A 12,508-nucleotide genomic window follows, 5' to 3' on the forward strand; every position below is an offset into this window, starting at 1 on the left:
ATTAACCCACATGCTCAGGAATGTGGTGTTCTGTTGAACTGGAAGTTAGTTTCACCATTGTTGCCGTTTTGTGTGTAGATATTTGTGTGTGTGTGTGCTATTTTAGAACTATGTGCTAAATTATGTATGCCAACACAAAATCACAGTTTCTGAGACTTTACAAATTTTGTCTTGATCACAGTGGTTTGAAGATTATTTTTCTGTGGGGCAGCGTGGTGGCTCAGTTGGTGAAACATCTCGCTCTTGGCTCAGGCCGTGATCTCAGGGTTGTGAGATTGAGCCCTGTATCGGGGCTTAAGATTTTTCTCTCTCTCCATCTGCCCCCTCATCAAAACAAAACAAACAAAAAACTTAAAAAATATATATTTTTTAGCGTTTTAAAAAAGAAAGCAAACCCAAACCCTATAAGGTTCTAACTATACTATAGATATTGAGGCCTTTGTGTTTTTCTTCTTTCAAATAGCAACGTCAGAACTTGATCTAGAAATGGAAGCTCTTAAAACTGTGTATAAGTCAGGGGAGACGATTGTGGTCACCTGCGCCGTCTTTAACAACGAGGTGGTGGACCTTCAATGGACCTACCCTGGAGAGGTGGTAGGTACCTTCAAGGCTCCTGGTGGCATGGAGCGGAGCACAGCAGGGCTCAAAAGATCTGTCACTGACAGGGCGTGACACCAAGTTGCTCCAGAGCTCAGCTCCCCGTCTCTGCAGTGAGCCCATTTGCCTAGATGACTTTATGGCTCTTTGGGCAATGGGAGAGGTTGAGAGGCTAGCTGGACCAGGACCTTCAGAATGTCTAAAGCTTGGGCAGCCCAGGTGGCTCAGCGGTTTAGCGCCACCTTCAGCCCAGGGTGTGATCCTGGAGCCCCGGGATCGAGTCCTGCATTGGGATCCCTGCATGGAGCCTGCTTCTCCCTCTGCCTGTGTCTCTGCCTCTCTCTCTGTGTCTCTTATGAATAAATAAAATCTTCAAAAAAAATTTTTTTAAAAAAAGAATGTCTAAAGCTTGAACACTGAGCCTTCTTTTTCAGAAGTCGGAAAGAAATAGAAAGGTTTTGTACATATGGTCTTTAAAAAAAATATATATATATATATTTCTAATTTTTTCCTTTCATTCCTATTTTGCAAATTTCTGCTCCCTGCTCTTTGTTGGCATCTGATAGCTTCTTTCCTTTTATCCATTTTTCTCCCCTGTGCTCTTGGTGCCCCTCTTCGTTTCTCTCAGGGGCATTGATTGGAGGTTGGGCATCTTCACACATGACCTTATAGACCTCATGCATTGAAGAGACATTCATAGTCCGACGTGTGTACATCTTCCCTGAAATATGAGGCAGTTTGGTCTTACTGTTCATATTTGATTGCCCTTAAGCCTTAAAACATAAACATTTCTTCTCATTTATTGGAGATAGACATTTTCCCCCCAAACCACAGTATATGCTATTTGGCCCCCAAAATATATAATCAAAGTATTGTTTTATAAAACAAAGTTTCCATCAGATGACAAAAATAATGCAGGTTTATTGTCCTAATGTTATCAAATGTAAAGAAACAGAGGAAAAGTCACTTCCTAGGACATCACCGTTAATATTTCAGGAAGATAAATTCTTTCAACACTTTGTATACAAAATAAATGTGACCGCTAATAGGTATCATACTTTTAAATAGTACTTTGTCACATCCTTTTTCCTTTGGCAGTATAGCACAAGCACCTTATTATGTCATCAAATATCCTTTTAAAACATGATTTTCTAAGGAGTTAGCTTAAACTTTTTTTTTAAATTAGATTTTTTAAAAATTTATTTTAAAGATTTTATTTATTTATTCATGAGAGACACACAGAGAGAGGCAGAGACACAGGCAGAGGGAGAAGCAGGCTCCACGCAGGGAGCCTGATGTGGGACTTGATCCTGGGTCTCTAGGATCACTCCCTGGGCTGAAGGTGGCGCTAAACCACAGAACCACCCAGGCTTCCCCCAGATTTTTTTTTTTTTTAAGAGCACTTCTAGGTTCGTAGAGAAATTGAGTGGCCAGTACAGAGATTTCCCATTAGCCTCTATCCTGTGCATGCATTATCAACAGCCCCTGGGGTGGGGGTGGGGACATTGCAATCTAGGAACCTATATTGGCACCTACTCCCCACCCACGGTCCACAGTTTATGTGAGCTTTTGCTTTTAGGAGCTAGCTTTTTCAAGTTGGTTTTCCTCCCCTTCTGCTGTAGAAAGGCAAAGGCATCACCATGTTGGAGGAAATAAAGGTCCCGTCCATCAAATTGGTGTACACTCTGAGGGTCCCCGAGGCCACGGTGAAAGATAGTGGAGATTATGAATGTGCTGCCCGCCAGGCCACCAAGGAAGTCAAAGAGATGAAGAAAGTCACCATTTCTGTCCATGGTACATTCTGCTTTCTAAAATGTCAGTCGTCCCTGCTGCTCGGGATCCACTGTGTGGCCATCATTACTTAATGGAAACTCTTCCCCGTACAGAGAAAGGGTTCATTGAAATCAAACCCAACTTCAGCCAGTTGGAAGCTGTTGACCTACACGAAGTCAAGCATTTCGTGGTGGACGTGCAGGCCTACCCACCTCCCAGGATATCCTGGCTGAAGGACAACCTGACTCTGATTGAAAATCTCACAGAGATCACCACTGACATAGAAAGGACTCAGGAAATAAGGTAAAACAAAAGACACCCTTCTCAAGTGTGCCTTTCCTTTTTACTGTGTCTCTCTAGGTGGACTGAGGTTTATGCATGTCTTACAGCACAGGCCAAGAATCAATCTAGAAAATGAGCAATCTGACACAGGGGATACTTGAAATCAGGCACCTTTAATGGTAACGTTGCCATGTAATACCATGTTGATAACTATTTCATGATAGAATAAGAAGAAAGAACTAAAGAGCTCTGTTCCCAGTGAGAGACAGTTTCCTGCATCCAGGAAGGGGTGGAGGAAAGAAAGTAAAATTGGACCCACTTGGACTAAATAGAGTCCATGACATCCACTATCTGTATGGCAAGTACACATGTATGGTGACCCCAGTTCCAAGGCAATTATCGCATAAGCCTACGTGAAACACAACCTCATTGGTTTAATTCACAACACATTTGCCCCCGTGAGGCGTCCACAGGAAAGAAGAGTAGCATCTGGTTAGATGGATGTGGTTTGGAGAAAATGCACAATGAATAGTTTGGTTCCCCTTCCTCTCATGAGACCATCTGCAGCTCTCATCTCTTAACTAGGGTTGATGTAAGTCACCTCGGCCTCAGTTTCCTCATCTGTAATGTGGGGTTAATAATACCATATGTCCTTTGAAGGTAAGGAATTGGACCAGATAATATTTTGAGGTCTCTTGCAGTTTTAAGCTCTGATTAGAATCCCAGAGCAGAGAGTGCATCTTGAGCGGCTAAGTTCTCCGGGCCTGCGCCCTCATCAGAAACCGTCCCAGAGAGACATGTGTCAGTCCTCTCCTTCTTGCTTTCAGGAAAGAGGGACAGAGCCTATCTCATCAGCTCACTTAACCTTGGGATTTGCTTGCTTCTTTCTGAACTAAGTCCCGTGTGTAGTTGAGAAGTAGTATCTGAGAAAATGGAATTTTATAGTCTCTGTAGAAGAGCGGTATAAAAGGCGTCAGGTTCTGAATCTGGAAGGCTTTTCTGAAGACACGAGATGAAGGTGTGCAAAGAGGTGGGCAGTGCCAAACTTACAGTCAGGCTGTGAGGCCAGAGAGGAATGGGGTAATCCTGGCCCAGCTAACACTTCGGATGCTTGTGTGAGCCCTGTACGCAAGCCATAATCAACAGTAATGACAAGATGAAGCTCGCCAGCTGAGAGGTTCTGGAGAGCTGCCTGGGCAGGTGATTCAGGAGTTCCTCTAGCACAGATTCTTCTAGTTCCCATTGTGGGACAGGGCCATAAGGATGAATATGACAGACAAGTGGATGTGGCTTCTTGAAGCTTAGAACTAGTGGATCTGCCAGTTTTCTTGGCTGAGCAAGTGTAGACAATGAATGGCAGAGGGTCGTTTGGTGACCAGTAGCTGAGGGTGCCTGTGGGGACTGGCTAAGAAAGCCCGGGCCTGAAGCACGTCCAGTGTGGTGCAGCAGAGGAGAAAGCAGCCCCCTGCCCTCTCATTACACGGGCCGATACCTGGCATGTTGGGCTAGAAGACTCTACATTTCCAGGGTACTTTTGAGCCTTCAAAATGCTTTCACAAAAGTCAATCGGAGAAGGACAAACAAATGGTCTCATTCATTTGGGGAATATAAAAAGTAGTGAAAGGGAATAAAGGGGAAAGGAGAAAAAATGAGTGGGAAATATCAGAAAGGGAGACAGAACATGAGAGACTCCTAACTCTGGGAAACGAACCAGGGGTGGTGGAAGGGGAGGTGGGCGGGGGGTGGGGGTGACTGGGTGACGGGCAATGAGGGGGGCACTTGATGGGATGAGCACTGGGTGTTATTCTATATGTTGGCAAATTGAACACCAATAAAAAAAATAAATTTGTAAGTAAAAAATAAATAAATGAATATAAAAAAACCAAACAAAAAACCCAAAATGCTTTCACACTTATAATTTCATTTAGTTAATTTCTGAAAAGGACACTGTGCTATTGCATTTGGTTATCCCACGCGAGATATAAGAAAGCTGAGGCGTGGAGAAATGCAGTCACGCCCAAGCTCTTCCCTTCCATCCCATTGCTTTTCGGCGCTATGGTGATTTTTTTTTTTAATAAAGAAGGGCAATCAAATGGGCAAATACCTTATTGGTGGACCCACACAAACACCCAGAGCCAAATGCCATGTATAATCCATGGAAGAAATATTTTGGGGAGATTTAATAAAGTATGAAGAAATAGATTTTTCTAATTTATTTTATTATTTTTTTAAAAAAGATCTTATTTATTTGAGACTGAGAGAGAGAAAAAGAGCAAGAGAGAGATCATGAGCAGGGAGGAGAGGGAGAGGGAGAAGCAGACTTCCCCCTGAGTAGGGAGCCCATGCAGGACTTGATCCCAGGACCCTGAGATCATGATCTGAGCTGAGGGCAGATGCTTAACCGACCGAGCCACCCAGGTGCCCCGATTTATTTTTTTTAATAGGTGATGGAATCTTATGCTTTATAAATATTTAAGCATCAAGAGGGTGTGTTGTAAGAAGCCTTGCTTGATTCCTGCCACCGTTTACCCCAATCTCCCTGCCTCCTCAGGTGGAAGGAAATACTTTTATTAGTTTCATTAGATTCTTCTGAAACCTTCCAGAATTTCTTTAAGCAAATACCAACAAGTAGGATTGTTAACATCCTGGCGACCTCTCCGTGTCAGTTTGTAGACTGTGTCTTCATTCTTTCTAACAATGGTGTCCCATCCTTTGGCTGAACCACCTAAATGGTGCATATTTAGGGGAAACAAGTATTTTTAGAAAGGGAAAAACCAAGATTTTTTTTTTTAAAGGAAGGTTGGTGAGATGTGTCTGCTTTCATTCAGAAGTCAGTCCTTACTAGGACCCATTGCTGTTCTGGCCACATAAGCTGTCTCGTCTCGAGATGTCTGGTCTTCTGTTTAAGAATTAAGTATTTAGGGACACCTGCGGGGCTCAGCGGTTGAGCCTCTGCTTTCGGCTCAGGGCGTGATCCTGGGTCCTGGGATGGAGTCCCACGTCGGGCTCCCTGTGAGGAGCCTGCTTCTCCCTCTGCCTGTGTCTCTCATGAATAAATCAAATCTTAAAAAAGAAAGAATTAAATGTTTACAAGTCAGACCTTCAACTTGTAGAAAGTGCATTGAAAATCTCAAAAAGTGATGGTATGGACAAGAAAAGGTGTTTCTACTTTTTACAAAAACAATTAAAAAAAAAACAAAATTTAAAGTGAACACGGTAACAGCTTGAACGATTGGCATCCCTTGGGCTACGACTTGCTGAAACAAAGGCCTGTTCTTTTCAGGTATCGAAGCAAATTAAAGCTGATCCGTGCTAAGGAGGAGGACAGTGGCCATTACACTATCGTCGTTCAAAATGAGGATGACGTCAAGAGCTATACTTTCGAACTCTTAACTCAAGGTGTGTAAGGGAGTATAAAGGTAATGTCAGCTCGGTGATGAAGTGAAGGAGTGTCCCCCAAGGAGAGCCTGGCACTTTTCTCCCAGGGCTTGGAGAGAAAAGCAACACTTTATGGGGAGAAGCAGTGGGTGTCGATGTCACGCATCAGGGAGAAATTTGTTAATAAATTCACATCATTCTGGGAAGTTCCAGGTTGCTCTGAAGCATTCTGGGGAATTCCTAGGTTACAACACCACCTGCTTCTCAGTCTGGCACCTCCAGTTCTTGGAAGAGTAAAGTGATGGTTTTTTGGTCCAGATGACCTTAGGTTGTTCCAGAAAGTTTTGGCCTTTTTTCCTTAGCTTCCCTCATAGGCTTTGGACAGCGGCCCTTACCCTTACCAGGAGCGAGTGCCCCAGTCTGTCTGCATTCAGGTCCAGCACCTGTTCCCTGGGTACCCACCATGCGCCCGGGACTGTGTTAGGTGGACCCATTTGACCCTCACAGTAAATCTGTGTGATACAAGTATTAGCATATTTCTAACTTATTTGATCATGGATTTAAAAAAAAAATCTTTAAAACCTAGTCGCATTCCGCAGATGCACTTTGGTAAATGCTGCTTTAGATTATACTCTAGCTGAATCCATTAGTTGAACCCCAAGCTGCAATACAATTTTAAGAGCCTCCTTGCCTTTCAAGCCAAATAACCACAGGGGCTTTTTGCTTTTCTCGCTCCAGATTTAGAACACCACAGGATACAAATCCCTAAACACTGAAACTGTGAAAATGCTCTTAACCAAGTGGGTCTGCCCAAACTGGAGCATTATTATTATGCACATAATTGCTCTCGACCCCTCCTGGGGAGATTACTTGCTCGGAAGGTCCGAATGCTACATGGACATGTTCTGAGCTTGTAGTTCACAGGAGTTCTGGGACACAGACCCTTCAGTTCTGATTTCTTTCACCTCTGACAGTTCCCTCGTCTATTCTGGACTTGGTCGATGACCACCACGGCTCTACTGGGGGACAGACCGTGAGATGCATCGCTGAAGGGACACCTCTTCCTGATATTGAATGGATGATTTGCAAGGATATTAAGAAGTACGGAAACGAGAGTTTTCTTTTTCATTCGTGGTCAGAATGTTTCTTCCTTGGTACAAAGAACTTCAAGTGCATTTTCTTTCTTTTGCTGGCCCTTCTTTTGTATTTGTGATTCTCATGGGGCCAAAGTCTCATAAACTACGGGTGAGGGTTCTAAACACGGGCCTGCTGTGCATGCGTGCATGGTATGTGTGCATGAGCACTTGTGTGGTCATGAAGAGTTGCAAAGAGAAGGTCCATGGCTCTTGCCAGATTCAAAGGACTGCAGCTATAAGAGGATTTTCACTACCCTGGCCCACTTGACCTTATATTTCTTACACAGTGAGCTTTATTTGGTAGTGAGACTGGCATGTGAACATAAATGACAATATTGCCCACGTGACCCTTTGTCTCACTTGCCTACCTGCTGTTTGGAGGGAGTTAACTCACCAGTCCTCCTTTACCCCCCATTTGTCAACCTTCTCTGGTGGGCACTTGAGTGACACGCTCATGCTTCCACCCCTGTGTTCAGAAGCCTCAGTTGTTTCTCCTAGAGGCTGAGAGTCCCAGACCTTCCCCTTCTTGGGGCTGAAGGACCAGACCTGGATCTTGACAGGAGCTGGAGTCTAGGTCTCGTAACTCAGCCAGGAGATCACTCCAACCCTAGTGACACCTTAAGGGCTCTCGACAGACAGTGCAGGTGGGGAGAAAAGGAGGGAGCCAGGCTTTTCCAAGGGTGGGAACTTGGGATAAACATTCTTGAAGCGGATCTGTTCAAGGCTTGGCATTGGCAGTTATATTTGATTGAACTTCTTTCTACCTTGCCTGCTTCATAAACAGTTAACTTTCAATTATCTACATACAGTTATGCCCTATGGAGTGTGTACAAGCAGGTTTCAATGTTAATATGCACAGAAAGTCAACCTGTAGCACCCCCAAGATGTAGGCAAGGCCAGAACTGCTTGCCACCATAGATGATTCTCACTGCTTCGCTCACCTCCGTTATCCCGATAACTGGCTCTATATTTCTGTCCTCTTTCTCTCCAGATGTAATAATGAAACCTCCTGGGCGATTTTGGCCAACAATATCTCAAACATTATCACGGAGGTCCACCCCCGAGACAGGAGTACTGTGGAGGGCCGGGTGACCTTCACCAGAGTGGAGGAGACCATCGCCGTTCGATGTCTGGCCAAGAATCTCCTTGGGGCCGAGAGCCGAGAGCTGAAGCTGGTGGCTCCCAGTGAGTTGCTCCTAGCCATCGGCCAAGCCCTTCCTCTCACAGGCAGAACCTTGAGTCCCGGATGGGGTCCCAGAGGCAGAAACTTGGCTCTGAATGCTCTTGAAGGGCCTTCTCGGGGCATCCACGTGGGAGCCCTTTCTTTCAGATTCTGACCCCGAGCTGCACCTTGCACAGGCATCCTAGGCAGTTTGCTTGTCTAACAGGATAGCTACTCAGTCTCTTTAGTGTGAGAGTGGGGATGGATGATGGGGAAGGAGGATCTTCGGCCTTGTTGCTCTTTACAACTGTCGAGACAGGCTGGCTTTTTTAAAAAAAAATTAATGAAGCCCAAAGTAATATAAACAAAATGCAACCTTTCAAAATAAACTGAACCCCTGTGGCTCTCAACCTCCTTTATCAATCTTTACATTCCAGTCCACGTTCTGTCTAGAAGGTTAATGTTGCAGCACCGTTAGGGCCAGTATTGCATTCCCCTGATTGAGTTTTGTCCCTTTCTCTTCTAAGGGAAGAGCTGGAGTAGTTTTGCGTATGTAGATGATTGAGAGGTGGAATTGCCCATCCTTAAAACAAGCCAGGCAGCCTTGCTGCTTTTCCACCAGCAGTGAGAGATTTCCGGCCCAGACACAACTACGTGGCCTTCTGGGCCTCCTGCATGTCTGAGCAAATTCCTCATCAGGCCTCTTTCTCCTTCAGCGCTGCGTTCTGAGCTCACGGTGGCAGCTGCAGTCCTGGTGCTATTGGTGATTGTGATCATCTCACTTATCGTCCTGGTTGTCATTTGGAAACAGGTAGGTCTTTTCCTCAAAGAACTAAAAATCTTCGAGGCCAATAAGAAGAAGAAGAGCAAGCAACCCAGTTCAGTGCTTGGGCAGAGAGAAGGCGCTCAGTAATTCTGTGCTGAATGAATGTGTCGATGCGACTGTGTCTGGTCACTTTGCTGGGGTCAAGCTTTGGTGCGTCTGGGCTTTGATAATTCACCAGTTACCTGTCCTGGTCATTTATAGAAACCGAGGTATGAAATTCGTTGGAGGGTCATTGAATCCATCAGCCCTGATGGACATGAATATATTTACGTGGACCCGATGCAGCTGCCTTATGACTCAAGATGGGAGTTTCCAAGAGATGGACTTGTGCTTGGTAAGCGCCTACTGGGGTGATCTCCCAAGACTCCCCTTTGATTTGTACATAACTTAACTTTTTATAACCTTGTGCAGGAATAAGGGATCTGAGATTGTGTTTGGTTAAGAGCTAGGCAATAGAAATTGGCTTTCAGAAATATTTTTCTGTCTTGAAATGGAAGTTAATTGCATCACTGCAATGGTTTTTTTTAAAAAATCTCGTTACAGGGGTGCTTGGGCAGCTTAGTCGGTTAAACATCTGATTTCGACTCCGGTCATGATCTTGGGGTCCTGGAATCGAGCCACGTGTCAGGCTCCGCCCTCAGCCTACTTGTCCCTCTGCCCCTCTCCCCCTTGTGCTCTCTCTTAAATAAATAAATAAATAAATAAATAAATAAATAAATAAATAAAATCTTAAAAAAAAAAAATCTCGTTCCATAACCTTTCCTTTAAGGTTAAGGAAAATTTTGTAAGAGAAGAGAATGTGAGGAGGTCCTGCCAAAGATACTCATTGAAATGGCTTTGCTTTGGGAGTGACACAAATTGATGAGATGAATTTCTGTGACTCAAAAGGAACCGAATGACGACAGCCACAAATGGTATTTTAATCCAGTGCATTCTGAGGATGTATTAGATGCTTCTTAAAATACGTATATTTAGAATATAAAAATACAGGTACTTTTCAAAGCAAAACATGTAAAAATAATATCCGGCCAATTTATCACAAACTTTTAAAATATTTCAATCTTGGGTGGAGACTCAGTACATGAGTCCAAGGAATTTTTTTAAAAATCACATTCTGAATGAATGAAAACAGGACAAAGACCCAAAACAGATGAATGTAGGGGAAGGGAAGGAAAAATAAAATAAGGCGAACATAGAGAGGGAGGCAAACCGTCAGAGACTTTTAACTCTAGGAAACAAACTGAGGGTCGCTGGAGTAGAGGTGGCTGGGGCACGGGGTAACTGGGTGATGGGCATTAAGCAGGGTGTGTGATGTAATGAATGCGGGGTATCGTATGCAAATGATGAATCCCTGAACTCTACCTCTGAAGCTAATAATACGCTATATGTTAACTAAATTGAATTTAAATTAAAAAAATTTTTTTAAAAAAGACAAACGAAAGAGCTAGGGGTTGTGTCACTGGGCATATGCCAACAGTGTGTCCTTTGCAGGATGCCAGTTTAATTATCCACTTGTCTCATTCCAAGGTTAGGTCTTAAATAGTTACATAAACTGGCAAGATGTCCTAGCTACTTCCAATTTCAACTACTTGTATCTCTCACCCTCCTCACCAGTCCCACCCTTACCCCCACCCCTGATTTTACAAAAAGGGATGAGGAACTTAAAGTGGGAAGATGTGGGGGGTGCGAATCCCTAATGGGCTAAGCAGCATTTGTGTGTCTCTGGGCTCCCGTGTGCTGAGCTGCTAGGGCAGCAGCACCTTCGCAGGTAGAGCTTCCCACAGTGCACACATGCACTCAGAGGCAGTGCTGGCCGCTAGCCCCTTAGGAGCTGAGTCGTTCCCCGGCTTGCCTCGGCCTGGTGAGACTGATATGCTGGGAAGCATCCCTTTGACATTGTGAGCTGTCTAAAGTGGGGTCAACAGCTTCCACTTCCTTCTGTGGCTTCCAGCTGAGAGCAAAGCGTGTGCTCCCCAGGGCGCAGTTAGCCTTTGGTGTTGCTGGTCCTTCCGACAAGCGCGCAGCAAGGACACCGGCCCGGGGCTCCCTTCATCACTCCTTGGAATCCGGGATGTCTCGAATACCAAAGCATTTCCAGTAGATAAGGACTTATGGATGCAAAAGATGCCTCTGCTTGCATGTGGAGAACTGAAGGGTAGAGAACCAGGGGGTTTGGGGTGAGAACCACAGGAAGCAAGTGCCTGGGAGCCTGCTGGCGCTTGAGCTGGGAGACAGCTCACACCAGGGAGGGATGCACCCTCCTTACCCCTGCCAGGGTTTTCCTTCCCACTTGCAAATGATATTTGACAAAAGCAATTGTCCTAATTTCCTTCCCTGTGGGCTCAGTTCTGGTTCTTGACGTGATGAGTTGGAGGAGTTATTAGGCTTACTCCATTCTGGGAGAACAGCCCCGCTGTGTCCCCGCCAGTGCTGGCTGTGGTCAATAAAACCAAGGGGACACCACTGTCTGCCTGTGTTAATGGCTCTGATTGCTCACAGGTCGGATCCTGGGATCTGGTGCGTTTGGGAAAGTGGTTGAAGGAACTGCCTATGGATTAAGCCGCTCCCAGCCGGTCATGAAAGTCGCAGTGAAGATGCTGAAACGTAAGTGCCCCAACCCCCCCGGGATTTTTTTGAAAACAGAGGTTATGAGCACTGGGTGTTATTCTGTATGTTGGCAAATTGAACACCAATAAAAAATAAATTTATTATTAAAAAACAAAAACAAACAAACAAATAAAAAAAGAAAACAGAGGTTAGTAGAGTGAATTGCTCAAAATCACACGGCCAGTAAATGCCAAGTTGAGGACCACATCTTGGTTCTTTCGATTCTAGGTTTTAGGTGGATTTAGACTCTTCTCTCAGTTGGATTATTTCGATTCTTTTTTGCGGCCTGTATGTTGGAACATGAAAAGTTGTCATTTTTTGGTGACTTCTTTTTACCCTGAAGACTAGGCATTCGTTATTAGAGCCTAGACCAAGTGACTATGTGTTTCGCTTTTGGACTCTTGGTAAATAAAATGATACCCAATCAGAGGGTGAGCCATGTTATTGGCTTTTCCTGGGAAAGAAATCACTTGAACTGATGCGTGATTTATTTCTTCAACAGCCACAGCCAGATCCAGTGAAAAACAAGCTCTCATGTCGGAACTGAAGATAATGACTCACCTGGGGCCGCATTTAAACATTGTGAACTTGCTGGGAGCCTGTACCAAGTCAGGTAGGCTTCCTGCCCTGGGAGTGAGGATTTTTATAGAAGACCTATCGTTGTGAGGACTGTCCAGGCTCTTTAAAATTCTTACTCTCAACCTCCAAACATGCCAGCAAATAGAAGTCCCTTGAACGGAGTTGCCT

At 44.6% G+C, this 12,508-nt stretch overlaps 1 protein-coding gene across 3 annotated transcripts in view; it reads left to right on the forward strand.

Annotated features, from left to right (window-relative positions):
* Positions 1-12,508, forward strand: part of PDGFRA (platelet derived growth factor receptor alpha) — a 46,228-nt gene that overhangs the window by 16,054 nt on the left and 17,666 nt on the right. For all 3 annotated transcript variants that reach the window (XM_025435724.3, XM_025435723.3, XM_025435725.3), the window contains exons 5-14: positions 464-594; positions 2,220-2,391; positions 2,484-2,673; positions 5,936-6,051; positions 7,005-7,131; positions 8,158-8,351; positions 9,045-9,139; positions 9,356-9,488; positions 11,654-11,758; positions 12,264-12,374. In XM_025435724.3, the coding sequence (XP_025291509.1) occupies positions 464-594; positions 2,220-2,391; positions 2,484-2,673; positions 5,936-6,051; positions 7,005-7,131; positions 8,158-8,351; positions 9,045-9,139; positions 9,356-9,488; positions 11,654-11,758; positions 12,264-12,374 (1,374 nt within the window). The remainder of the gene's footprint in view (positions 1-463; positions 595-2,219; positions 2,392-2,483; positions 2,674-5,935; positions 6,052-7,004; positions 7,132-8,157; positions 8,352-9,044; positions 9,140-9,355; positions 9,489-11,653; positions 11,759-12,263; positions 12,375-12,508) is intronic.

This window comes from Canis lupus, chromosome 13 (assembly GCF_003254725.2).
Source record: "Canis lupus dingo isolate Sandy chromosome 13, ASM325472v2, whole genome shotgun sequence".
NCBI lineage: Eukaryota > Metazoa > Chordata > Mammalia > Carnivora > Canidae > Canis > Canis lupus.